This window comes from Tachyglossus aculeatus, chromosome 16 (assembly GCF_015852505.1).
Source record: "Tachyglossus aculeatus isolate mTacAcu1 chromosome 16, mTacAcu1.pri, whole genome shotgun sequence".
Lineage (NCBI taxonomy): Eukaryota > Metazoa > Chordata > Mammalia > Monotremata > Tachyglossidae > Tachyglossus > Tachyglossus aculeatus.
Genome location: NC_052081.1, coordinates 36,594,504 through 36,622,495, shown reverse-complemented (window position 1 = coordinate 36,622,495; position 27,992 = coordinate 36,594,504). Strand labels below are relative to the sequence as shown.

Genomic DNA, 27,992 nt, shown 5'->3' with positions numbered 1-27,992 from the left:
GTGATGCGTTTTATAGTCCATCCGAATGGTTTAACCAGGACAGTTTTTGAATCAAGTGCAGCGTGCTGAGTCTGGGGAAGAAGTCTTCTCGTTCCCTGGTCAGCTTTATAGCTGTGGAAGCCGTGAATGGATCTATTAAGCCGGGCCCCGCTCCGCTCTGCTTTCCCCAAGGGAACTGAGTTCAGCGGGCAGTTCTCAGCTGTCAGTCCTGTCCTCTTAAATGGGCTTTAAAAACACACGCTCAGTTGCAGAAGGCGCACAGTAATGGCACTGTTCGTTTCTTCTCGGTGCAGAGCCGGGGCTGGGAGGCGGGTTCGCCCGGCTCATATTCCTCCCATAAACTCAGCATTCACTCGAGAGTCAAACGGAAGGGGTCCCAAATAGCTTGCAGACCCGGGATGGAGTCAGAGATTAGTCTTCATTCTTGGCCGGAGGATGGCGAGGGGGCCATCTCACATGAAGGCTGTTAGAAGGAGTGGAAACGCCAATGAAACTAGGAGGGAGGGGGATGGTTGTTTTTGTTGCAGGGGGGTTTAAGTGTCTTAGCAGGTGGGCTTAAGATCCTGGGCTAGGGGCTTATAGTGTTACCCTTTCCCTCTTGCTATTCTTTGCTGCAGGGGAAATGGGGAAATCAGCTTTCTAGGCGGGACTTGGATGCACGTGGATGCAGGTTGACCCTCTAGGGTTGGTCATCATTGATTTTTTAGGTAGAACAGGGAAACATCAAGCTGCTGGAACAGATCGAGTTGGAGTTAATCCTTCCAGTAGCCTGGCCTTTGGATTGCGGTTCTATTTAAGCACATGGTGTAGCATTGGTGGTCTAAACTCCTTACCATCAGCTTTTAAAGCACTTAATCACCTTGCTCCCTCTTACCTCACCTCACTGCTTTCATTCATTCACTACAACTCAGCCCGCACACTTTGCTCCTCTAATGCCAACCTACTCAGTGTACCTCGACTCTTCTATCCCGCCGCTGACATCTAGCCCACGTCTTGCCTCTGGCCTGGACAGCCCCCCACCCTTCATATCTGATAGACGTTGAGAAGCAGTGTGGCTTAGTGGAAAGAGCACGGGCTCGGGAGGCAGAGGTCGTGGGTTCTAATTCCGGTTCCGCCACCTTCATCTGTGTGCCTTTGGGCAAGTCACTTAACCTCCCTGGGCCTCAGTTCCGTCATCTGTAAAATGGGGATTAAGACTGTGAGCCCCATGTTGGGCAACCTGATTACCTTGTATCTGTCCCAGTGCTTAGAACAGTGCTTCACACATAGTAATCGCTTGAATAATATCATCACTTACATACTTACTCTCCCCACCTTCAAAAGTTTACTGAAGGCTTGTCTCCCCCAAGAAGATTAATCCCTCATTTCTTCTTCTCCCACTCCCTTCTGCATCACCGTTGCGCTTAAATCTGCACCCTTTATTCACCCCTCCCTCAGCCCCACACCACTTACGTCCATATCCATTATTTATGTTAATATCTGTCTCCCACTCTAGACTGTAAACTCGTTGTGGGCAGGGAATGAGTCTCCCAACTCCATTATAGTGTACTCTCCCAAGCAGTGCTCTGCACACATTAAGCGCTCAATAAATACGAGTGATTGATTGATGGTTACCTTGTGTTTTTGCTATTTCTTGATCTTTTTTTCCCCACCCCGCAACTCTGTCTTCTGCTTTTGGTGTTTTCATTTCTCCACACCCCTCCCCGCTGCGTCCCCAGTGAAACAACCCAGATGCTCTCTCATTAAGAATGCATCACCAGCTGGGAAAACCGAGGCATGTGGGCCTTCTCTGCCCACAGGTAGCTGGCCAGAGTGATGTTCTCCCAAGAGATTAAAGCCTGGGCTCTACCTGTAGCCCCAGTTACCTCAAAGGGTAACTCTCTCGAGGCAGTTATAGCTTGGTTCTTTTGCACACAAATTGTGGAGATGCCTAGGTTCAAGGGTTTAGTCTGAGAAACCAAAGTGGTGGCAGTGGGATGGATGGAGACCCTTTGCAAGCTGCCCTCCACAAGGGATGGGTTGGTAAACATTAACTTTGGTTCCTTAAGCAACTAGCAGCTCTTGCGCTGCCAGCCTGTCTTTAATGGATGGATGAATGAATGGATGAATACCAGATGATAATAATAATAATAACAGTGTTCTAAGTGCTGGGGAGGTTACAAGGTGATCAGGTTGTCCCACGGGGGGCTCACAATCTTCATCCCCATTTTATAGATGAGGGAACTGAGGCCCAGAGAAGTGAAGTGACTTGCCCAAAGTCACACAGCTAGCAATTGGCAGAGCCGCAGAGGGAAACCACTACTGCACAGTTAATAATAGCAATAATAATAATAATAATAATATAATGGTATTTAAGCATCTGTGTCAAGCATTGTTTGAAGCGCTGGGATTGATACACAGTGCTCTGCGCACATTCACTCAATAAATGCGAGTGAATGAATGAAAGCACATTAATAAGGTCAGACACAGTCCCTGTCCTACATGGGGCTCACAGTTTTAGTAGGAGGGAGAACATGTATTGAATCCCCATTTTACAGTTGAGGAAATTGAGGCAGAGGAAAGTTAAGGAACTTGCCCAAGGGCACACAGCAGGCAAGGGGCAGAGCCAGGAATACAACCCAAGTCCTCTAACTTCCAGGCCTGTGCACTTTTCACTAGGCCACGCTGTTTTCCAGTTCCTGCAGACGTACTGTTACTGCTGTCAGGGACAGGTTGTTGCCCTGATGAACCATTTGTCTGGCCCAGTAATGACATTTCTTTTAAGCATTCTGGGGAGAGGAGATTCTGTCTAAATAGCAGAAAGGCAGAGCAGTTCTGTAGTATTCAGGTCTTGAATTATGAAGTGCCTTTTATTTTTTAGAATTCTAAAGAATGGGCCAGGGGTTATTAAGCCATTACATAGATGGTGAAACTGAGGCCCAGAGAGGTGGTGACTCACATAGAGTAGGTCGGTGATAGAGCTGAGTCTAGAACCCAGGTCTCCAGACCTAGAGGCCTCTCTACCAAACCCCAAAACCATTTCTATTCAGGGGAGACCTTTGACTTGGACCTGCTGTGGAAGGAGGAAAGTGGCCGACAAGGGCCCAACATCTGCAGTGCCTGCTATGGCTGTCGGCAGGTAGAGCTGAAGTGATATCAGTGGTTCAGTTGAGAAGCCCCCTTTTTCAAGGGGCCTGTGATTCAGCCAACAAAAATAGGCTCATGGTTGACAGTCGGCATTCCAGGCTTCAGACTAGAAGCAAATGAGTATTTTATTAATGCTTACGTGCTTCAGAGTACTATTGATACACTGTAAAATGTAAAAACTGCCAGTGAAAAACTGTGGGTCTGGCCAGACTGTCCTAGTTTTAAGTAGAAGAAAATTCCTTGAGATTCCGATTTGTGAATAAGGTCCCATAATCACTCGTAACCTAGCGTTCCCCGCCTTTATCAATTTAATCTTTAAAGTTATTTAAGCGTGGTTTGAAGGGATTTTTAGTGGACAGTGGGTATTCCTTGGTTTTGTGTAATCAAACCTAGTGAGTCATTCCATAATGGCTCAGCTGCCCGAGGACCTTTCTGTTCAGAAACCCCACGTCTCCTAGCCCAGCAGAGGTTCTTGCGGGTAATTTAAGCGGCTCCATTCTTGTTTAGGGTGGATACGTGAAGCATGAGTCAGTGAGCACACTAAGTCCTCAGATCAGTCGTTGCGAACACGTAGTCAGCGAGGGCCGCGGTGATCATATCTGTTCAGGACTGGGCTGTAATTTCTCTCTCGGCCCCTGCATCCGCTCTCAAATCTACCATCACTGTTAGCCAGCTCGGCTTGTTTGCCTTTGCCTGGGAGAGGGGGGGCTCGTCCATGAAGTCATCAATCAAACGGTCATCAACCAAGCAATTATGGAGGGTCGGTGGAATGCAGAGTCCTATACTAATGCTTGGGAGTGTACACCAGACGAAGAAACACATATCCCTTGCCCTCAAAGGAATTTACAGTCTAATGGATGGTCAGTACCATCAGTACTTCATCATCATCATCAATCGTATTTATTGAGCGCTTACTGTGTGCAGAGCACTGTACTTAGCGCTTGGGAAGTACAAATTGGCAACATATAGAGACAGTCCCTACCCAACAGTGGGCTCACGGTCTAAAAGGGGGAGACAGAGAACAAAACCAAACATACTAACAAAATAAAATAAACAGAATAGATATGTACAAGTAAAATAAATAAATAAATAGAGTAATAAATATGTACAAACATATATACAAGTGCTGTGGGGAAGAGAAGGAGGTAAGATGGGGGGGATGGAGGACTTGTAGAGTGGGTACTCTGTGCAGAGCACCGTAGCTATCTTTGTCCTTTTCTTCAGTCACCCTGGTGTCTAGGGAGAACCCGGACAACTTATCTCCCTCCAGCCCTGTCGAATGGTCCTGTGATTTTGGATTCACAGGACACTCACTGTCCTGCCCCTCCAAAGGGAATGAGGTCTATTCTGGAGTCTTGGGCCTGCGCGGCCCCTTCATCTCATACGGGTGCAACCCCCAACCCCCTCGTCACCCTCCATTTCTGCTTCTTGCTCTGGTGTCCCCACCGTCGGGCCTTTTCCAGAACAGACCCGAAGTTGATTCCCTCCCTCAGATTGGCAGAAATCCGTTGGCTCTGGCAGGGGTGGTGCTCGGTGGATAGCAGTTCATCTCATCACTCTGGCAGTCGCTTCCCCCTCAGCGGACCTGGGGCCTAGTCCCGGCTCCACCACTTGTCTGCTGTGTGACCTTGGACAAGTCACTTCACTTCTCTGGGCCTCAGTTACCTCATCTGGAAAATGGGGATTAAGACTGTAATCCTATTTGGGACAGAGGCTGTGTCCAGCCTAATTAACTTGCATCTACCCCAGTGCTTAGTACAGTGCCTGGCACCTAGTTATAGCACTTAACAAATATCATAAAAAATGACAGATGTCTAAGCCAGCGGAGCTGTTTTAAAAGAGAAATGAAAGCACTTAGAAGAGTTTGTGTCAAACAAACAAGGGACTCCCCAGAATTGGTTGAGTGAGTGCACATTTTGCTTGTTTTTATCCTCTGAGGGACTCGGGGCTCTGGACTTTTTTTATGGTGTTTGTTAAGCACTTATTATGTGTCAAACACTGTCCTAAGTGCTAGGATAGATACAAATTAATCAGGCTGGATACAGTCTCTGTCCCACCCACATGGGCTTCATAGTCTGTGTAGGAGGGCGAACACGTATTGAATCCCCATTTTGCAATTGAGGAAACTGAGGCACAGATAAATGAAGTGACTTGCCCAAGGTCACACAGCAGGCAAGTGTCAGAACCAGCCTCTCAGGACTGTGCTCTATCCATTAGGCCATTCTGTCTTTCCCCTTCTTCCTGGATTGAGGTCCTCCATTTGGCTTGTCTTGTTGAAACACTCCTGTGATATCTCTGGAACCCCTTGGTGAGTGCGACTTCTCTATTTCTCTGTCTCTCATTCTCTCTGACTCAGATAAATGGATAGCTAGATCGATCGGTAGATATAATAATAATAATAATGGTATTTGTTAAGTGCTTACTATGAGCCAAGCATTGTTCTGAGCACTGGGGTAGATACAAGGTAATCAGATTTTCCCATGTGGCAGTCTCAGTCCCCATTTTACAGATAAGGTAACTGCAGCACAGAGAAGTTAAGTAGCTTGTCCAAGGTTACACAGCAGATAAGTCATGGAGCCGGGATTCGAACCTACGACTTCTGACTCCCAAGCCCGTGCTCTTGCCACTAGGTCATGCTGTTTCTTCAACAGATCAATAGATAGTTATAGAAATAGATTTAGATATATCTCTGCTCCAGATATTGGGATCCCTCTACTAAACAATTTCAAAAAGCAACATTAAGTTATTATTGAGAGACTTCTCGTGAATAGGGATATAATGGCCATGGTCATATTTATGACGGGTTCTTACATAATTTCAGGAAGACTGAGTTCTCCATGTAAAGAAATCAATGATGCCATCTCAGAAAGGGCTTCATCTTGAACACTGACAGATATTTAGAGAGTTATAGATATATCACAGTACAGTGCTAAGCGATGCATTATATATTACTTCCCAAGCGCTAGTACAGTGCTCTGCACACAGTAAGCGCTCAATAAATACGATTGAATGAATGAAGGAATGACTCAGTGCTCCAGAGTTGGCGTCTTCTGTCTGGGTTGGGTCCTCCAGTTGGCGTTTTTGGATCTTATCTCTGGAGACCCTTTTCCCCTTGGCAATGGCTCACTCCGAATAAAATCTGCTGGGGTGCTGTTGTCCTTCAAGGGATACTTGCTTCATCATGGGTATGTTTTTGCACCCGTAGAAATATCGAGGTGCTCTTTTATGTTGATTTGAAATGCCCCTGCCAACCTACCTCTTTTAGACAAGGAGGGCCTCCATGGAGAACCCTTCCAGCGTTCCAGAGGTAGACCTCATGTGCCGATCAGGTGGACACAGACCCAAGGAGAAGAGGAGGATTGGAGGACTGTTTCTGTCTTTGGAGAGAGGTCCTCGTTGACCCTGGAAATACTGTTGATCAGGCTTTGTGGAAGGTGGTGTCACTTTAATTTTTTTTATGCTATTTGTTAAGCGCTTGCTATGTGCCAGGCACTGAACTAAGCTACAGTCTAGTCAGGTTGGGCACAGTCCGTTTCCCACAGACGACTCATCGTCTTAATCCCCTTTCTACAGATGAGGTAAGTGACGTGAAGCTCAGAGAAGTGAAGTGTCGTGACCAAAGTCACACAGCAGATAAGTGGCAGAGCTGGAATTAAAAACCGATCCGTCCCATTCCCACGCCTGTGCTCTACCCACTAGGCCATGCTTCTGCTCTCTCCTAATCTTTTGTAGGCACCAGGGAAGCGTAAACAATCGGTGGTCCTGTGCTTTGGTTGTGCAGCTCAGTCTCCTGGAACATGGTGGGGTTGCTCGGGGAGGAGGATAGTCAAAATTACCACAGCTCGCTTTCACTTTTGGGTGGGTCCTTCCAATCCAAGCTCCTAGCTGCCTGATGGCAGCCCTGCCTCCTTCCCCTCATCCACCCTTGGGCCTGTTCAAGGTTTTTCCTTCACGACTCTATTTGCTTTAATTATTGTTCACTTCTTGGGGGGAGAGGAGCAGGAAGTGTTGTAAAATCCCAGGGTGGTGATCTTGAGTGTGTTCTTCTATCGATAAGTTTGTCGAGTGTCTTAAGCTCCCTAAGAAACTTATTTACATTTAATTGGGAGAGTAGAACACATCTTCTCACTCTTTTTTTTTTACGCCCAAAGTGATTTTTTTTTCTTCCTAACAACGCTTTGCAACCAAATTAGCCAGATGAATAGCTGACAAAACGTAGTCCGATCTTCCCTCAACAGTTCATTACGGCTAGCTTGAATGTAGTCAGAGGACTGAACTTTTTCAAACCTTAAACCCGCTTTGTGAATTTCAGGATCTTTTTTTCTCCCTCTCTGGTTGACCACTTGGTTAAAAAAAAAAAAAGCAAGATTGGCCACCACTCTGCTTTGAATAACTTTGTCTTCAAACCACAAAAGCTCAGCGGTCCTTACAGTACTGATAATCTGTTTTTTCACACTTTTTGGAAAAAAGAAAGCCTTCTGTCTAGCCCGGCCTCTTTGGAGGAACCCAATTCGAAACCCTGCAGTGGGGCCATTGTGTGATTGTGCCTTGGGATTTCATTCTTTTAAAGGCATCTTGTCTGGTGAGAGAGAGAGAGAGAGAGAGAGAGAGAGAGAGAGAGAGAGAGAGAGAGAGAGAGAGAGAGAGTGTGTGTGTGTGTGTGTGTGTGTGTGTGTAGGCCCTAGTGTGACGGACTGTGCAGTTTTGCACTACTTTGGAGTTTTGCACTACTTAAGAGTTTTCTAAGCTGCAACTATTTCCTTTTTCCATGCAGGAGGTAAAGTGTTAAAGCCAAATTACAAAGGGAGAGAGTCTAATGTATTTTCCCACCTTATTTGATGTGCATATATGTATATATGTTGCATATATGTTTGTACGTAGTTATTACTCTATTTTATTTGTACATATTTATTCTATTTATTTTATTTTGTTAATATGTTTTGTTTTGTTCTCTCTCTCCCCCTTCTAGACTGTGAGCCCACTGTTGGGTAGGGACCGTCTCTATATGTTGCCAACTTCTACTTCCCAAGCGCTTAGTACAGTGCTCTGCACACAGTAAGCACTCAATTAAATACGATTGAATGAATGAATGAGTGCACACATCATGCTTTCAAATTCTATTTAAAGTTCTTTACTTGGGCAGTTCCTCCAAAGTAAACCTCTCCAGAGCTCGAAATGGAGATGTAAACTTGCAAAATCTGCCAGTATCCAGCCCCAGTCACCTCACGCTAATGTTCCCCTCTCCTAATAACGGCTATTAAATGAAATGTGAATTTGACAAGTTGGTAGGCACTTACTCCCTAAATTAGGGTTAATTTTGTCTTTTGGGTAATCTAACCCCCCAAAAGAGCATGGCAAACAGACACCTATGATGCAGATCCTTTCCTTAATGCAAAAACTCTTAACTTCACTGCCTATGTCAGATCACCAAAAATTGTTTCAACATTTAATTTTGGAATTCCCTAAATTTAAGGACTCAACCTGAGCACTCATGAAATGAAAAGAGAATGTTTCAGTTCTCCCTTTCTGCTCTTTCCCTTGTGCCCGGTAATTGTTCAGCTGCGCTGTGGATTGCTGACTTGAGGTAATGGCGGCAGGATTAATAGGGAACTCAGAAACAAATGGAGAGCCAAGGATGGAGTGAGTGGTCTGTGCCCCTCTGCCTGCCAGCTGGTATGATGATGATGGTGATGATGTTGATTGTATTTAAGTGTTTACTATGTGTCACATACTATTCTCAGTGCCGGAGTTGATACAAGTTAATCAGGTTGGACAAAATCCCTGTCCCACATGGGGCTCGCAGTCTAAGTGCGAGGGAGAACAGGTATTTCATCCCCGTTTTGCAGGTGAGTAAACCAAGGCTCAGAGCAGTTAGTGACTTGCCTAAGGTCACACAGGAGGCAACTGAGAGCTGGGATTAGAACCCAGGTCCTCTAACTCCCAGGGCCCTGTTCTTCTCACTAGCCCAACGTGCCCTACATACTATTCTTCCCTGTGTGCACTCTCTCCCGCTTTCTTCCCCTGACCCCCTACTTCTAAAATGGGAGTCTGGGAACTGTGCTTCTGATCTGTCGAGCTCTGAGAGATTCAAAATAAATGCAGACCAGAATGACCCTTGTCACGCACAGGGGGAGAAAAGATGAGAGATGTGTGTCAGAGAAATGCAAAGAGAAAGTCCCAAATGGAAATGGAGAAGGCAGAGAGACCTTTGCTCACATAGACTGCCTGCATCTTCAGGTCAGAGCAGCAGTGAAGACACAGGAGAATCAGTCAGCCCAACCCAATTACTTAAGTCCATACAGTGTCTGAAGCCCTTCTACTCAGAATACATCCATAGACACAGTCCCTAGCCCACATGACTCTCAATCTAGAGAAAGGAAGACAGCCACCCAAGGAAAAACAACAACAAAAAACCAAACAGTTTCAAAAGTTAGACCAACCAGATGCTGGGCAGCACGGTCTAGTGAAAAGAGCACCTAAATTCTTATCCCAGCTCTACCACTTGCCATTTTTATTTCCACGGGCAAGTCACTTAAATTTTCTAGGCTTCCATTTCTGCATTAACTACCTGTTCTGCCTCCTACTTAGACTATGAGCCTTGTGAGGGGCAGGGACTATGTTCGACCTAATTAGTGTGTATCAACCCAGTGCTTAGCATGTAGTAACCGTTTAACAAATACCCTAATTATTATTATCATGAGAAAGGAGATTGAAGAATGAAGGGTGAAGTCTTAGAACACCCGTTTTTGCAGTTCTGCAAGCCATTCTGGTTGCTGCATCTTAGAAGCAGGAGAAGGAATAGAGAAGCTCAGCCAAGATGATCAGAGGACTGGAGAAACTGCATTTTGAAGCCTCTGTGTCAGACAGGAGGAAGGTGGACAGCCCAAGCCTTTAAGCTACTTCTTGCAGACCTGGGAAGCAGAACTGATACAGGGAGGAGGGGTTATGCTGAGTGGAACACAGAGTGCCTGTCCCGTGCCACATTTCCTGGCCCTACCAGCCAGTGCTGGGCTGTCCTTGACTGAATTGGGCTAATGGGAGCACTCAGAGACAGGGACCCAGGCAACACTGCTTGCAGTTGGATATAGAAAGAGATAAATAAAAATGTCATCTGTCCACCCCATAACTGGAAATGCTGGTAGAGTTTCAAATTCCCCTTGCAGATCCTTATGCCTTGTGTTAGAGAAGCGAACTGAGGCCTTGCCCGGTGGGCTAAAAGGCGATATTCCCTCTAGACTGTAAGCTAGTTGTGGGCAGGGATTGTATCTTTCCCAAGCACTTAATACAGTGCTCTGCAGATAGTAAACACTCAATAAATACAATTGACTGACCGATATTACCCCTTCCCTGAAATCTCAAACTGTGGAGCAGAGCTCTCAGAAATGTCTTTGCTTCTTAAGTAGTCTGTCTCTATGAGGTGGAGAATTGGAAGGAAAACTCCTGTGATTAATGCCGGGGAGAAGGGGCTGTGCGGTGTACCATTGGTTGATCTATTTTGGGTAGTGGGTGACTTGGGTGACCTTGCCAGGACGAAGCGGTACTGAGTAAGGATACATAGTCTTGGAGGGGACCAGAAGGGCTTGTGTTAAGCTTCAGCATCATGAATTTAGGCTTGTTTCATCCTTTACTATTCTATTTATTTTGTTAATGATGTGCATTTAGCTTTAATTCTGTTTATTCTGACGACTTGACACCTGTCCACATGTTTTGTTTTGTTGTCTGTCTTCCCCTTCTAGACTGTGAGCCTGTTGTTGGGTAGGGACTGTCTATATGTCGCCAACTTGTACTTCCCAAGTGCTTAGTACAGTGCTCTGTACACAGTAAGCGCTCAATAAATGTGAATGAATGAGTGAATGAAATCCTACCAATTCCCTTCCTCATACCCCCAGAGTTAGTATTTAGGGTTCAGACAATGTGACTGCAGTCCACCAGGGCTGAAAGAGCTACTTGATGGGGTGCTGGATTAAGCCTAAGCACTGTCAGATATGGCTACAGATGAAGAGAGAGACGGTGTACCTCCTTTCCTGGGTGCCGTATAAAAGAGTCTTAAATTCCTCTCTGCCCTGATGATTAAATAGAGGCTTCATGAAGGCCTAGGAGATGATCTCGATGACCCCCTAAAGACCCTTCCAACCTAAAGTTCTATCCATTAATCAATGGCATTTATTAAGCACGTACTGCAGAGCACTGTACTAAGTGCTTTAGAGAGGACAATACAATAGAGTTGGTAGGCTTACCGCCTTCCCCTCCCCACAGCACTTGTATATATATTTGTACAGATTTATTACACTATTTATTTTACTTGTACATATTTACTATTCTATTTATTTTGTTAATGATGTGCATATAGCTTTAATTCTATTTGTTCTGACGATTTTGTCACCTGTCTCCGTGTTTTGTTTTCTGTTTCCCCCTTCTAGACTGTGAGCCCCTTGTTGGGTAGGGACCGTCTCTATGTGTTGCCGACTTGTACTTCCCAAGCGCTTAGCACAGTGCTCCGCACACAGCGCTCAATAAATACGATTGAATGAATGAATAGGCACGATCAGTGCCCGCAAGGAATGTACAGTCTCGAAGGGAAACCAGACATGAAAATAAAGTACAGGTAGGGGAGATGGCCGAGTGTGAGAATGGGAACATTAAGTGCTGTAGGGCTGGGCTGAGTATCAAAATGCTAAAGGGGTACAGACCCAAGTAGGTAAGTGATGCAGAAGAGCGGGCAAATAGAGTGGGGAAATTCTGTAATTCTGCCGGCCTTCCCTTTTTTTAGGATTGGTGGGGAAGCAGCGTGGCGCAGTGGAGAAAAAACACAGGCCTGGGAATCAGAAGTCCTGGGTTCTAACCCTGGCTCTGCCTTGACTGCTCTGTGACCTCGGGCAAGTCACTTCACTTCTCTGTGCCTCAGTTTCCTCATCTGTAAAATGGGAATTAAATCCTGCTCCCTCTTATTTAGCCTGTACGCCCTGTGCGGGACAGGGACTATGTTCTTGGCACAGAGTAAGTGCTTAATAAGTACCATAATTATTATTGTTCCGGTCAGGGGCTGGAATAGTGGGGGAGCTAGCAGAAAACAGCAGACCTGAGAGACTCTCACTTAAACATAGGTAAATCCTGTAAATTTGAAGTTTGTTGGTTGCTTTAAAAAGCACAGTGAGTGTGTGACTTGATATAAGTAAGAGTACCCAACCCCTCTGGAGAGTTGTCAAGTGATTTAGATCCTGCACTGTTTGTTAAAGTGCTACCAGTTCTTCCACTTGATAGTTATCTCGGTTAGTACCTCCTGAGGGTCTCCAGGCCTAGCTTTCAGTTGGGTTTTGTGTGCCGTGAATTTCGCAATATTAATAAACTGCCAAGTTGAGCCATGGAGACTGGACACAGAGCAGCAATACAACAACAGAGCTCGAGAAGTTGGAAAGAGAAGGTCTCTGAACTCAGAACCCTAAAAATCCAGGGATTGGGACACTGCATTCGATCCTCTTTCCTTTATTTTTCTCCTCCTTTCCTCCAACTCTCCTCTCTCTCATCTGCCCTATGTTCTGACTTATCTAATGACACCACCAGTCACAATGGTGACTAGTAGGAGATTAAGTTTTTAATATTATCAGTAGTAGCAGTACTGTATTTAAGTGCTTACTCTATGGCAAGCACTTGTTCTAAGCACTGAGGTAGATACAAGATATTCAGGTTGGACACAGTCCCCGTCCCATATGAGGCTCACAGTCTAAGTAGAGGGAGTAAGAATTAATCCCCATTTTACAGAAAAGTGAAGCGACTTGCCCAAGGTTACACAGCAGACAAGTGGTGGAGCTGGGATTAGAACCCAGGTCCTCTGATTCCCGGGCCCGTGCGCTTTCCACTAGGCCACAGTGCTTTCAGTGGAACTGAGGGGACAGCAGTCCTTGTCATGAGGTTCAGAGAAGCAGTTGCAACTCAACTCAGGTCAACTCTCTTGGATATTGTGAGGGTTGGTGGTGGAGGTTGTAGATAGGACAGGGTGCTAGCTAGCTGAATAAATACCAAAATTATTATTTAGGGGCGAATTGCAGAGCTCTGCTGGAAGTTACTCCCAAGAAGGATCCCAAAGGCCGAGATAGAGGGAAAGGGGTGGCAATTTTGGAGCTGTTTTTAAAAAATATTGCCAGGATTGTACTTTGACCCAGTGGGAGACTTTAATGATCTAAGCAGCCCAGAGAAATTGAAGCCTTTATAAGATAGTTGGTTTTTGAATGTGTTTTCCTTTCTAACTTGTTTCATCCTTTGCTATTCTATTTATTTTGTTAATGATGTGCATCTAGCTTTAATTCTGTTTATTCTGACGACTTGACACTTGTCCACATGTTTTGTTTTGTTGTCTGTCTCCCCCGTCTAGACTGTGAGCCTGTTGTTGGGTAGGGACTGTCTCTATATGTCGCCAGCTTGTACTTCCCAAGCGCTTAGTACAGTGCTCTGTACACAGTAAGCACTCAATAAATACAAATGAATGAATGAGTGAATGAAATCCTACCAATTCCCTTCCCCATACCCCCAGAGTAAGCAAATTTAGGCTTCGGACAATGTGACTGCAGTCCACCAGGGCTGAAAGAGCTACTTGATGGGGTGCTGGATTATCAGCTTCCTGTCAAGCCAAAGAGAAAATTAGGATTTAAAGAAGTTCGGTGTCTTCTTAGAACTTCACAATACCTGAACTTTGAGGATTTTCTCAAATAAGTAGGCAACAGAACCTAACCCCATGATCGCAAAACTACTTTTTGTCCATACGTAATTCATTATTTCCCATAATCCAGAGGTGTCCAGAGGTACCGGCTGCTTGATCTCTCCAGTCAGTGGATATACAGTTTTAGAGTACCAAGGGGATGTGAGTTCAGGAGTAAGGGTTAAAGAGTCATCCCTAGCCTTGGAGGTCAGAAGGAATCTTACCTGAGGTCAACGTGTGGCTTGGTTTGATATTTTTCCAAGTGGTTTTAATTGAATAATCCCTAACAGTCCGTGGTAATCAGCCGAGTCAAAGAAGGGAGAAAGAGTAAATGGAAAGAGGAGTGTGTTTTCTAGGGTTCTTCTTGGGGCAGAGGCAAACAGGTGTGTTTCCAGCAGAGGCATTAGCATATGAAAACCCACTTTGAAGGGACCAGAGGGGCTTCAGGAATGAGCTGCCCGAGTGGTGAAACCAGAAACCAGCTAGCGATCGATCAGCATAGAATCGAGTGAACAGTTGAGGCCCAGAATGTCATGGCATAAAGACCCAAGCCGAGAATGAGCCCTTTGTGCCTTTGTTCTAAGCCTTGAAAACTGTGACCAAGGAGCCTTTATCCTTTAAAAAATGAGTTATCTCCCAAATCCCAGCCATCGGATTTCTGAGACCCAAATTAGGACGGTTTGGGGAAACCCTTCATGAAGTCAAGACTCAGTGTGCTGTCGAGATTTCTAATTAAAGCTTGTCTTTTAGAAGCTGTCATGGGTTTTGTTTTTATTTTTCTGTTTCCCCCTTAGGCTTAAGCAGTAAATTTGCAAGTCCGAGATGAATTTTGCATGATAAATTGGGGAGAGACTTTATCTTTTTTCTCTTTTTTTTAATGGCATTTATTAAGCGCTTACTATGTGCAAAGCACTGTTCTAAGCGCTGGGGAGGTTACAAGGTGATCAGGTTGTACCACGGGGGGCTCACAGTCTTAATCCCCATTTTACAGATGAGGTAACTGAGGCACAGAGAAGTTGCCCAAAGTCACACAGCTGACAATTGGCAGAGGTGTGATTTGAACCCATGACCTCTGACTCCAAAACCCGTGCTCTTTCCACTGAGCCATGCATCTTCCCCCATTCTGGTTATCTGGTTTAATCTATTAAGTGTTACTGTCTGGGAAGGCTTTGGGATTATTTAATTGCTTTTTTTAATTGTTTTGGGTTGGGTTTTAGGTTTTCCCCCATTCTGGTTATCTGGTTTAATCTATTAAGTGTCACTGTCTGGGAAGGCTTTGGGATTATTTAATTGCTTTTTTTTATTGTTTTGGGTTGGGTTTTAGGTTTGTTTTTTTGTTTTCCCGAAAGGAATGCCAGGTCTGATTAGTAATAGGCGGTCTTCTTGGGGCCACCTCTGTTTCCGCAACCCGCAGTTTCCCAGCTTAACTCATTCCCGGGATTTGGAGTTCATTTCAGTAGTCCCCAAAATCTAAACTTAGAACAGTGCTCCAGCGCTTAGAACAGTGCTCCGCACATAGTAAGCGCTTAATAAATGCCATTATTATTATTAAACTGAGAAGGAAGTGTTTCCGAAACAGGATCGCGACTCTCATTCGGAGCTGTGGGGCCATCTACTGGAAACGGTCAGGAAAAGCTGCGTGCTCCAGAGCTGGGAGCTCTGGCTCTTTTCATTTTATGATGGCATTTATTAAATGCTTACTATGTGCAAAGCACCGTTCTAAGCGCTGGGGGGGTTACAAGGTGATCAGGTTGTCCCACGTAGGGCTCACAGTCTTAATCCCCGTTTTACTGATGAGGTAACTGAGACCCCGAGTAGTGACTTGCCCAACAGCTGACAGTTGGCAGAGTCAGGATTTGAACCCACGACCTCTGACTCCAAAGCCCGGGCTCTTTCCAGTGAGCCACGCTGCTTCCCTTCTGAAACCAACAGTGCCTCATCTCTCCGGAGTTGGGCAGCCCTTTGGTTGGCCGGATGATGAAATACGCCGATTGCTCGTGGAACTGAGGATTTTGAAGTCCATCAAGACTTCAGCTCCCTCCCGCCCCTTCCTTATAAGCAGCAAGTTTGCACAACCAAACCCATTGAGGTGCTGATTTCACCAAACCATTGTACATCCACCAAGCTAGCTCTCTTCCTCCCTTCAAGGCCCTACTGAGAGCTCACCTCCTCCAGGAGGCCTTCCCACACTGAGCCCCCTCCTTTCTCTCCCCATCCCCCCGCCTTACCTCCTTCCCCTCCCCACAGCACCTGTATATATGTATATATGTCTGTGCATATTTATTACCCTATTTTATTTGTACATATTTATTCTATTGATTTTATTTTGTTAATATGTTTTGTTTTGTTCTCTGTCTCCCCCGTATAGACTGGGAGCCCACTGTTGGGTAGGGACCGTCTCTATATGTTGCCAACTTGTACGTCCCAAGTGCTTAGTACAGTGCTCTGCACACAGTAAGCGCTCAGTAAATACGATTGAATGAATCGCACTTTTTTTGTGTCCTAGTGTCCCACAGAATCTTTTGGGATCGCAAGGTATCTACACTTCCAAAGTAGAAAGATAAAAATAGGAAGTCCAGTAGCTCTCACTCCCTCCTGATGCTTCTGAGCCCTGATAAGGAGAAACTAATTCTGCCCAATCAGGGCAATCTCGAAGCAAGAGGCAATACTTTATTTGCCCAGAGCAAAGTCTTAATCTTCCCATCTGCCCCTCTCCCTCCATACATATTTTCATTGTCAAAACTCCAGCCAAAGTCTCCTCCCACCATTCACCAATCTTCCCTAATTTAGCAGTGATATTGATTATAACAGGCCTAAGGAGTCAGGAGACCAGACTTCTAATCCTGACTTTGCCACTTTCCTTGTGCAACCTTGGGCAAGTCACTTCATTTCTTAGTGCCTCAGTTTCCTCATTTGTTAAATGTGAATTAAATACCTGTTCTCCCTTTTAGACTGTTGGTCCCATGTGCGACAGGTACTGGGACTGACCTGATTATCTTGGTGAATAATAAGTGCTTATGAAAGACCTCAATTATTATCATCATCATCATTACTGTTAAAACATCAAAAAAAGGAAAAAACCTTTCTTAAGTTGCTTCTGGATTTGCATGCTCACTTTTTGGTAAGCGCAAAACTGGGTAATCTTTAGATTGTGTGAAGACCTGTTTTCAGTGTAGGTAATTCTTCAACTTTAAAAATTCCTCCATTGTGTAAGCCAATTTACGGCTGGGAGTCCAGGAGCCCCAATGATTGGTTGTTCGTACTTTTCATACAATTCTGAAAAAAACCTCTCAGGAGCTATATTATTAGCCCTTTTTCCATTTAGCAGATCAAGCCTTTCTCCCTTAATACCTATCTCTAACAGAGATATCGAAACCCCTGCAGAAATGCATCCCAACCCTTGGTTGTGGAGAGAGCTTGCCAAAAAGAACACTCAGCCTGGGAGATTTGAATTAGTTTTTTAAATTGTCCTTTGATTCTTTTTAATGGCATTTGTTAAATGCTCACTATATGCCAGACACTGTACTAAGCCAGCTAGATACAAGATAATCAGATTGGACACAGTCCCCATCCCACATGGGGCTCATGGTCTTAATCCCTATTTTACAGGTGAGGTAACTGAGGCACAGAGAAGTGAAGTCGTGACTTGCCCAAGGTCACACAACAGCCAAGGAATTAGAACCCAGAGGACTGATCTTTCTACTAGGCCATACTGCTTTTCAACCTGGGCTTCAAGCTCTCTCCTGGTGAAACATAGTCCGAACTCCTTAATGCCCACTGAAACCTTTGGATTAAGATCCCATAAATGGTGAAGATTTGTGGTGTGAAGTGATGTACTCCCAATGCTCTTCAAATAGAGGGCACTCAATAGATACTGTTGATTGTATGATTCGTCCCAGACATTCATATTGTGTGTGCTCTGTGCAACACTTGTGAGTGTTTAATGAACCGAAGAATACTATCTCACCATCTGCCCAGCTGTAGATTCGTTGTTTTGTTGTGGCCATAGCCGAAGCAGATTCTAGATTGAGTTTTCCTGCTAGCCAAAGTGGTTCATTTTCTCATTAAAATGCCACTGAATCTAAGGTCTTTTCTGTGTGAATCCTACCTGCCTGGTTGAAATCCTGGTGACTGCTAAAATAGCCTACTCAGCCTTCTAGATCAGGTGAAAGAAATCAGAAATTAGGTGAAAGAAATCAGGTTAGCCTGCTTCTGTGGAGCTGCTGGGCAAGATTTGATTGGCCTGCCAGGTTTACTTGGGGTGGGGGGCTGCTGATGGGCGGGGGCTGGATTTCTGCCTTGCCTTTTCTGCATTTAAGCATTTTTATTTCCAAATGTCGAAGTACAGTGTCAGGCATCACGGCTGCTCAGGAAATGTGTGATACAGTTGACTGACTTGCTGCATTATATCGTCATTACCACAACCCTCAGGAGAAATTAAGTGAGTGAAAGTAACAGAGGGGAAGTGAAGCAAATTATATTTTCTTTTGTCTTCCCGGAGCTGTGTTTTCAGACTTTTTCACTGTCCTTTTACTGGAGTGAGGCTGGGCGCTGATTGAATTAGAGGGCCGGGGTACAGCTGGTGCTTGAACCTCAAGGCCATCAGCACGATCCCTTAGCTTCTGTTTAAAACACATTTTTTGAAGCCAGTGAAATAATGGCCTGGATTGGTGGGGGATCGGCGGAAAGTGGCAGGACCGCCCCCCTTCACTCGACCACACCAGCTGTAAACCCAGTGAAGAGTGGGGCTTTAGGAACCTTTGTTTCTCCCTCACAGAAAACACATTCTGCAGTGGAGACCATGTGTCCTGGCACAGCCCGTTGGATAACAGTGAATCGAGAATCCAGCACATGCTGCTGACTGAAGATCCTCAGATGCAGCCAGTGCAGACGCCATTTGGGGTGGTCACTTTCCTCCAGGTAAACCCCTTCCCTCCCCCTCCCCCCCCCTCCCCGGGGGGTTGTCCCGCTCCTGGAGGGGTTATTTCCATCTGGTCATTCTAGCTAGATTGGCTTCCTTCCCTTCTCTTCACTCCCCTGCCACAGTCCAAAGGATGTGTTGTCATTGGGCTGAACTTACCATTGCTTTTTACTCTCAACGTCATCAAAACAAGACCTGGGTCTAGGACTTCGGCTGTCTGTGACAAAGCTGGTGGCATTGAGATGGTGGCTATTTGTTTTAAAATAAACTTAACCAAAGAGAGTGAGGCTAGTTTGAGTCGCTATGACGGGTCTTGGAATTTCCATGGATTGTTTTCCACAAAATGAAAGTATGGGTGACTGCCTTCTTACCCTGATTTGGGATGAGCCTTGGGACTTTCACCCTCTTCATTGACTTTGGCCTCCAGCTTTCCCCTTTGCCAGCTGATAACCATGTGTTTGACCATTTACCCAGTCCTGGAGGTGAGATTGAAGGCAGCTGTCGCTCGTTGGGCTTCTTGCTGCTGGGTTACCAGCTTTTCCACCCGTTGGACATCCACTCTTAAACATTCGTAGCTGCTACGGGGAGAAAATCCCACCTTGGAGTTTACCTGCTTCCAGTTGGCCTCCGGGATGTAGGGGCGGATGGGGATAAATCCCCGGGTTTATTTTTTTCCCCCTTCTTTAGATTGTTGGTGTTTGCACGGAAGAGTTGCATGCAGCCCAGCAGTGGAACGGGCAGGGCATCTTGGAGCTGCTTCGAACTGTCCCTGTGTGAGTGTGGAATCAGTGGTGTTTATTGAATGCTTGTTGTGTGCAGAACCCTGCACTAAGCACTTGGGAGAGTACAGTGCAGTTGGAAGACACCATCCCTGCCCTCAAGGAGCTTACAATCTGGGTCCCTTAACCCCACCGCTCCCTTTCCCAGTTGAGGTGATGATGATGATGGCATTTATTAAGCGCTTACTATATGCAAAGCACTGTTCTAAGCGCTGGGGAGGTTACAGGGTGATCGGGCTGTCCCACGGGGGGCTCACAGTCTAGGTTTATGTGGGGAGGGGGCCTAGCTCTTTTGCCCCTGTGATGAGTGATTTTTGCTGCCCATAGAAGTATATACAGATGGGCAAGATCCTCTCCCTGGTTGGCATTTGGCATCTAACTTTACATTTCAGGGGCAGGCAAAGGGTTTACCAGCTGGGGCTCCTCTAAACCAGCACCCTTTTACTGACCTATTCCAATGAACTCGAACGGGTCCAGGCCAGGAAAGCAGTGTGCAGAGTTGGCCAGGGGCTTCTCAGCCCCATAGAGTCTCCCCTTTTTCCCTTCCTCACAAGAGAGGGCATCATCTGGGGTGGAAAAGGAGTCCTTTGATGTCCTGAGTGACCTGTTGTGAATTAGTCTCTCTTTCCTTCCTTCAGAGCCGGGGGACCTTGGCTGATAACCGATATGCGGCGAGGAGAGACGATATTTGAGATTGATCCACACCTGCAAGTATGTGTTTAGTCAGGGAAACTGTCTCCACAGACCTGCTTTCCCTCTGTCCCGGAATAACTCATCTCCTACAGATGAGGGACCGAATCTAGCCACTTGCACACGACGCGAAGAAGTGTTCCCTTTTTTAAAATCCAGCAGCCCTTACACCGGAACGTTGAAGTTTAGAATACGTATTCATCTGCCCTTTGCCTTTCAAGAAACTCAGTCCCTTGCTTGGTATGACTATGTGTAGTTGTGTAGTTGTATGTGAAGTGAGACTTTACATGTGCACTTGTGTACACACCCACCCACACTGAAACATTGTCCTGGCCACGTGGTTCTGGTCCCTAGGGACGTGAAGTATTGCGTTACCCTTTATTATGAAAAACTTCTTTTGTAGAGTACTGATAATAATATTTGTGGTATTTAAGTACTTACTATTTGCCAAGCACTGTACTAAGCACCGGAGCAGGTATGAGATGATCAGGCCCCACATAGAGCTCACATTCCAAGTAGGAGGGAGAGCAGGTGTTAAATCCCCGTTTTGCAGATGAAGAAACCGAGGCACAGAGAAGTTAAATGACTTGATTAGGGTCACACAGCAGGTGTGTGCCAGAGCCAGTATTAGAACCCAGGTCCTCTCACTCCCAGGTCTATGCTCTTTCCACTAGTTCACGCCGCTCCTCTGTATACTGTATCCCCTTGGTATTGTGGCATGGAGTTTCAGAATACAAATGGATTTTGAAAACTTTTCTAGCCACTTAATGCAAAGGTGATTTTCTGGTTAATGGAATGAGTGTGAAACAGTATCTTAGCACAGGTTTCTCTTTCTCCCTCTCATGCTCACCCTGCCTCACATATACATGCATGGGCGTCCTTTTTTTCACCTTTCCAAGACTCTCAGCATTCCTTCAAAGATTTTTTTGAACTTAATAAAAGCATCTGGGGGCTCTTTCAGGATCTAAGGAACTCCTTTTGCTAGAAGCTGGACAGATTTTTGTGCATCAGCAGCACTGTGTTTCTACCCATCCCCTGAGAAAACCAAATGTATGGGGATGTAGCCAGGCCAGGCTTATTAAGAAAGATCTCCTCCTTTGTCCTAGTGCCATTTTACCTCATCATTTCCAAAGTGCCAATTGTAGCATATACATCTCCTCTGTCACATCTTTCTCTCACCATTCACTTGGAGAAAGAGTCAGATAAACTTAAGCCATGGTAGATTCTGGATTGCACTGGGGGCTGTCTATTCTATTTGCAGACTGCCTTTTGACCTTCACCCTAAGTATCGGCTGCTCTGACGGGACCCTTTTACTTTGAACCAGAAGGACGGAGCCTGATTGAAGCCGAAAAGCAGTGCTCTCCCCTCTGAACGCCAAGAGAAACACTCTGTGCTCTGTAGGGATGCTCTAGCCCGGGCAGGAGAACCAGAAGTTCACTTCAAGGTCTTTAAGAAAAATAAATAGTAAAAGTGAGGGGGATGAGGGGGAACAGCAAGCAAGAGCAACTATCCAAAATAGCTGCTTTATGTGTTCAAGTTGAATTCTGTAGGAACCACAGTTCCCCGTTCCTGAGTGCGTCTAGTGTTTCCCTTAGTGGCTCATTACTCTTATTCGAGGGGTGGGCCCGCCTCTGGGAAGTTCAGGCTGATTTCACCTTGAACGAGAGCCCTCACTTTCTCTGCCTGCTTCCCTGCTGGCCAAAATGCTCTGCTACTGACAGGAAAAGGAGGGGAGCCAGGGAAAATCAAGCCAGAGGCGGCAACGTAGAGGACCTGGCCACCTAGGCAGGTCACAGCATCATCATCATCAATCGTATTTATTGAGCGCTTACTGTGTGCAGAGCACTGTACTAAGTGCTTGGGAAGTACAAATTGGCAACATATAGAGACAGTCCCTACCCAACAGTGGGCTCACAGTCTAAAAGGAGGAGACAAAACCAAACATACTAACAAAATAAAATAAATAGAATAGATATGTACAAGTAAAATAAATAAATAGAGTAATAAATATGTACAAACATACAAGTGCTGAGGGGAAGGGAAGGAGGGGGGATGAGGGGGAGAGGAAGGAAGGGGCTCAGTCTGGGAAGGCCTCCTGGAGGAGGTGAGCTCTCAGTAGGGCCTTGAAGGGAGGAAGAGAGCGAGCTTGGCGGATGGGCAGAGGGAGGGCATTCCAGGCTCGGGGGTTGATGGCAGGACAGGCGAGAACGAGGTACAGTGAGGAGATTAGCAGCAGAGGAGCGGAGGGTGCGGGGTGGGCTGTAGAAGGAGAGAAGGGAGGTGAGGTAAGAGGGGGCGAGGTGATGGACAGCCTTGAAGCCCAGGGTGAGGAGTTTCTGCCTGATGCGCAGATTGATTGGTAGCCACTGGAGATATTTGAGGAGGGGAATAATATGCCCAGAGCGTTTCTGGACAAAGATAATCCGGGCAGCAGCATTAAGTATGGATTGAAGTGGGGAGCGACACCACTCACCTGCATGGACACTGCTCTCCTGTTTACCTGAGGTGGGCCCATCACCTGAGCCGAGGTGGAAGTGACTAAGGAAGTAGGGTCTCCCCCGACAGAAAAGAGGACTCGGGTTTCATCCCCTGCTGGAGGTCCCAAGTCCGTCACGCTCCTAGCCAATCCCCCCAGTTTTGATTGCACGGGACTATCCTTCTAGGCACCCTCCTTTGCCCTCTCCAGGGCCTGGGGTGGCAGCTGGGAAAATCTGGCCCAAACAGGTAATTAGGGGCTGCACGAGAAGAGGAGCCAGATGCTGGAGGGAGGTGGGAAGGAAAAGACCCGCAGCATGGCCTAGTGGAAAGAGCACGGGTTTGGGAGTCAGAGGATCTGGGGTCTAATTGTGGCTCCTCCACTTGTCTGCTGTGTGACCTTGAGCAAGTCTCTCAACTTTTCTGTGCCTCAGTTATTTCATTCATTCAGTTGTATTTACTGAGCGCTTACTGTGTGCAGAGCACTATATTAAGCAGGTGGGAGAGTACAGTACAACAGTAGACACATTCTCTCCCACAACAAGCTTACAGTCTAGAGCAGGGGGAGACGGGCGTTAATATAAATAAATAAATTACAGATATGTACATAAGTGCTGTGGGGATGTGGTGGGGGGGGACAAAGGGAGCAATGCAGAAGGAAGTGGGAGAAGAGGAAAGGGGACCTTAGGGAAGGCCTCTTAGAGGAGATGTGCCTTCAGCAAGGCTTTGAAGGAGGGGAGAGTCATTGTTTTGAGATGGGAGGGCGTTCCAGGTGGGAGGCAGGACATGGGCGAGGGATAGGCAGCGAGAAAGACGAGATCGAGGCACGGTGAGAAGCACGGTGAGAAGGTTCGCGTTAGAGGAGCGAAGTGTGCAGGGTTCTGGGTTGTAGTAGGAGAGTAGGGAGGTGAGGTAGGAAGGGGGAAGGTGATTGAGTCCTTTGAAGCCAATCATGAGGAGTTCTTGTTTGATGCCAAGGTGGATGAGCAACCACTGGAGTCTTTTTGAGGTGTGGGGAAACATGTCCTGAACGTTTTTATAAAAAAAAAAAAATAATCTGGGCAGCAGAGTGGAATATGAACTGGAGTGGGGAGAGACAGCAGGTTGGGAGGTCAGCTAGGAGACTGATGCAGTAATCCAAGTGGGGTAGGATGAGTGACTGTGTTAACATGGTAGCAGTTTGGATGAAGAGGAAAGGGTGGATTTTAGCAGTGTTGTGAAGGTAAGACTGACAGGATTTAGTGGTGGATGGAATATGTGGGTTGAATGAGAGAGAGGAGTCACCTTTAAAGTGAGGGTTAAGACCGTGAGCCCTTCGTGGGACAGGGACTGTGTACCACCCAATTATCTTGTATCTCCCCCAGTGCTTAGTACAGTGCCTGGCACCTAGTAAACCCGTAACAGATACCACAATCATTAGTTAATGAAGCGCCTTGGGCAATTAAGGTTGCTTAGAATAAGGTTGGAAGGTGTTGGGGTTTTATTGTTTTCTTTTTTTTCTTTATTTTTTCTTCCCCCCAACATTGTCAGCCTTTAATTTTCAGTCCCAACCCAGGCTGTCCAACGCAGGAAGCGTCGTATAGCTGCGTTACGGGAGAGGCTTGGGCAAGAATGAGTGGAGATGTAACCTTTACATCAGGTTGCGTTTGGAAGCTCTGATGAGGCTCTTTAATGCCGGCATAGGTCTGTGCAGAAGCTCAGACTTTGCTCTGAAGGGGACCACAGGGGGAGTTGATGACCTCTGTCCTGCCTTCTTCCACGCAGGAAACTCCCTGAGTCCTGTTAAGAGAATATCTGGCAGCAGTTCACGGCTTCTTGGCATATTCCTGCGGGCAACGAGCGATCTAACTGCACCCTCTAGTTGTTGAAAGATAAAATTTCATGTCCCGAAATCTGGAGAGAAGTTCCCCCCGCCTCTTTCCCGCTCATCTTTTGTGGCAGGTTTTTGCTCGTCCCACGTTGAGAGAGGGAAACAGCCCAACTGCGAGAAGGGGGAGGCCCGACGTTCAGCTTCTCGGCTCCGGTTGGGCTGTAAACAGTGAGTCTTGACGCAGCCTTTTAGACTGTGAGCCCACTGTTGGGTAGGGACTGTCTCTATATGTTGCCAACTTGTACTTCCCAAGCGCTTAGTACGGTGCTCTGCACACAGTAAGCGCTCAATAAATACGATCGATTGATTGAAAGCATTAGCAGGAGTGAGGGATTAGGAACCAGAGTTGAGGTGAGAGTGAAGGACGCTGCTGGATAACTGCTCATTGATGATAAACCCAGGAGGCGTGATTGGCGTTGAGCATCTCTCTGGCCTCTCCCCTCGTAGAAGTCGGCCCACGTCGAGGCCGCAGGCTGCCTGGCGGGAATCGGCGCGGCCCACGGTGGGCTGAGCTGCCGTGGGAGGCTCTGTCCTGTTAGGGCCTGGGACGGGGCGGCAGGGGTGGAAGCCCAAAGCTCACGTTCAAGGAAACGTCCGAGTGATGGCCTCGGCTCTCTGGATCTCTTCAAGCAGGAGAGAGTGGACAAAGGGATAGAGACCGATGGTTCCAACCTAAGTGGCGTCAGCGCCAAGTGCGCTTGGGACGACCTGAGCCGGCCGCCCGAGGATGACGAGGACAGCAGAAGTATCTGCATCGGGACGCAGCCCCGGAGACTGTCTGGGAAAGGTAAGAGGCACCCCACCATCCCCTCTTGCCTGCCGCCTCCCAAACTGTTGCTCCTCCCTTCCCCAGGCCCAGAAGAAGTAGATTTGGGGCCATCAAGGGCGGCCCATGGATAGAAACAAGATTCCCACCCAAACCGACTGGCAGCCAAAGGAATGGCTTGTTTGAACCAAGGAGAAAAGATGGAAAACAACCCCACATAGGACTTACCCCCTAGACTTGGTAGTTGCCACTCTGCAGATTTAGCAACAACAATAATAATAATAATAGCTGTGGTATTTAAGTGCTTACTATGTTCCAGGTACTGTACTAAGCGCTGGGGTGGTTACAAGCAAATCGGGTTGGACACGGTCCCTGTCCTACTTAGAGCTCAGTCTCAATCGTGTTTTACAGATGAGGTAACTCTGGCACAGAGAGACAAGATGGAGCCTTTTCATTCGGGATCAGAGATACTACCTCGATGCCTCCATATTTAGAGTTTCAATCGTTAATAGCTCTTTTTCACACTTGGCTGTGGGACAGTGATGGGGCCCTACCTTCGAAATGGACCAACAGAGCCTCAATCAAGAGAAGCAGCATGGCTTAGTGGAAAGAGCGTGGGCTTGGGAGTCAGAGGTCATGGGTTCTAATCCCGGCTCCTCCGCTTGTCAGCTCTCAACTTTGGGCAAGTCACGTAACTTCTCTGTGCCTCATTTTCCTCATCTGTAAAATGGGGATTAAGACTGTGAGCTCCACGTAGGACAACCTAATTACCTTATATCTACCCCAGCACTTAGAACAGTGCTTGGCACATAGTAAGTGCTTAACAAATATTATTATTATTATTATTATTATTATTATTATTATTATCCAGCCCCAAAGACTTCAGGGCCAAGAGCCCGGCAAAGGAATTGATTGTAGCTCTAATTGGTTTGGGCAGTGCCATGCATTGTCTCTCCTCCCGGGCACCGGGCGCAACAAGGAAGTAGGTGGGCAAAGGTGCAGTGCACAAGTGGCCTACAAGAATTGCATATTCTACATATGACCTTGGTCTCTCATTCATTCCTTCAGTAGTATTTACTGAGCGCTTTCTGCGTGCAGAGCACTGTACTAAGCACTTGGGAGAGTACAGTATAGCAGTAAACAAACACATTCCCTGCCCACAACAAGCTTACAGTCTAGAGACAAGTTACAACTTCTGTGCCTCAGTTTTCTCATCTATTAAATGGTGATAAAATTGCCTGTGCAACCCCCCCTTAGACTGAAAAAGCCCTGTGGGGGTCACGAATTGTATCCGATCTAATTGTATGTTATCTACCACAGTGCTTGTCACTTGGGCACTTAAATACCACGATTGTTCTTACATACAAAAGCCGTTTTTGATCGGAACTACTGTGACTTGGGGCCATTGCTATGTGGTAGTGCCATTTGCCAGCCACTGCCAAGGAAGCCACTGCAGTCTTTGCTGCCCGTGTTAGTTATTTCAGGATTCCTGCTGAGCATTCTGCCACACATGATGTCCTCGTGGGTTCTTCAGTCAGTAGCCTTCATCACTAAAATGATTAATGGTCCAGATGTGGTCATTCACACATAATTGTGATTATGGACTTGCTTTCACCTTCCCTTCCTCTGTTAGGATAACAGCTTAGGCATTGGCCCTCTTAAAAATATAAGATGACATTCAAAGAACATGTCATATTTTTATCCTCTCCTTAAAGGAGAATCAGTTGGAGGAGTGGGGCCTAGCGGGAAGAGCTTGGACCTAAGAGTTAGGGAACTCTTCAGTCCATCTTTACTCAGATTGTGAGCCCCATAATAATAATAATAATAATAATAATAATAATAATGTTGGTATTAAGCGCTTACTGTGTGCCAAGCACGTCTGATCCGGCAGCATGTTTATATCGACTTCAGTGCTTAGCACACGGTAAATACTTACATCCCAAACTAATTCAACTTCACAGATCTGATAGTGGAATTTCACTCACTCTCCTGTCATCCTCTGTTTTTCTCAGCACATTCCCAGAACACAGACAAACTTAAGAATTCAACTGGGAAGTTTCTTACTACTACTACTACTAATAATAATAATAATAATTACAGTAACCATTATTGTTATTACTGTTGTATTTGTTAGGTGCTTACTATGAGTTAAGCATCGTACTAAGTGCTGGGGTAAGGTAATAATAATAATAATGGCATTTATTAAGCGCTTACTATGTGCAAAGCACTGTTCTAAGCGCTGGGAAGGTTACAAGGTGATCAGGTTGTCCCACGTGGGGCTCACAGTCTGAGTAGGAGAGAGAACTAGTATTAAATCTGCAGTTTGCAGATGCGGGAACTGAAACACAGAGAAGTTAAGTGACTTGCCCAAGTTCTCACAGCAGGCAAGTGGCAGAACTGGCATTAGACCCTAGGTCCTTAAGACTCCCAGGCCTGAGCTCTGTCCACTTATCCAACGCCCTACCTTTGTTCTCTGCTTTTATTTGATCGGTGCTTCCCAAAGTGGCACTAAATGGAGGCTGTCATTGCAGACACAGAACAGATCAGGGAGACGTTGCGGAGAGGACTCGAGATTAACAGTAAGCCCGTCCTACCTCCAATCAACACCCAGCGGCAGAATGGCTTGAACCACGACCGGGCACCGTAAGTTTCCTCCTTCTCTTGGAGATTA

The 27,992-nt window shown here is 46.3% G+C and overlaps 1 protein-coding gene across 2 annotated transcripts in view; it reads left to right on the top strand.

Moving 5' to 3' along the window:
- The window catches only part of SUFU (SUFU negative regulator of hedgehog signaling), a 116,571-nt gene that overhangs the window by 51,956 nt on the left and 36,623 nt on the right, over positions 1-27,992 (top strand). Inside the window, exons 4-8 of one of the 2 annotated variants that reach the window (XM_038758000.1) lie at positions 18,597-18,739; positions 19,428-19,513; positions 20,158-20,230; positions 25,189-25,342; positions 27,853-27,964. In XM_038758000.1, the coding sequence (XP_038613928.1) occupies positions 18,597-18,739; positions 19,428-19,513; positions 20,158-20,230; positions 25,189-25,342; positions 27,853-27,964 (568 nt within the window). Of the gene's footprint in view, positions 1-18,596; positions 18,740-19,427; positions 19,514-20,157; positions 20,231-25,185; positions 25,343-27,852; positions 27,965-27,992 lie in introns of both variants that reach the window. The other variant, XM_038757999.1, reaches the window with a different exon arrangement.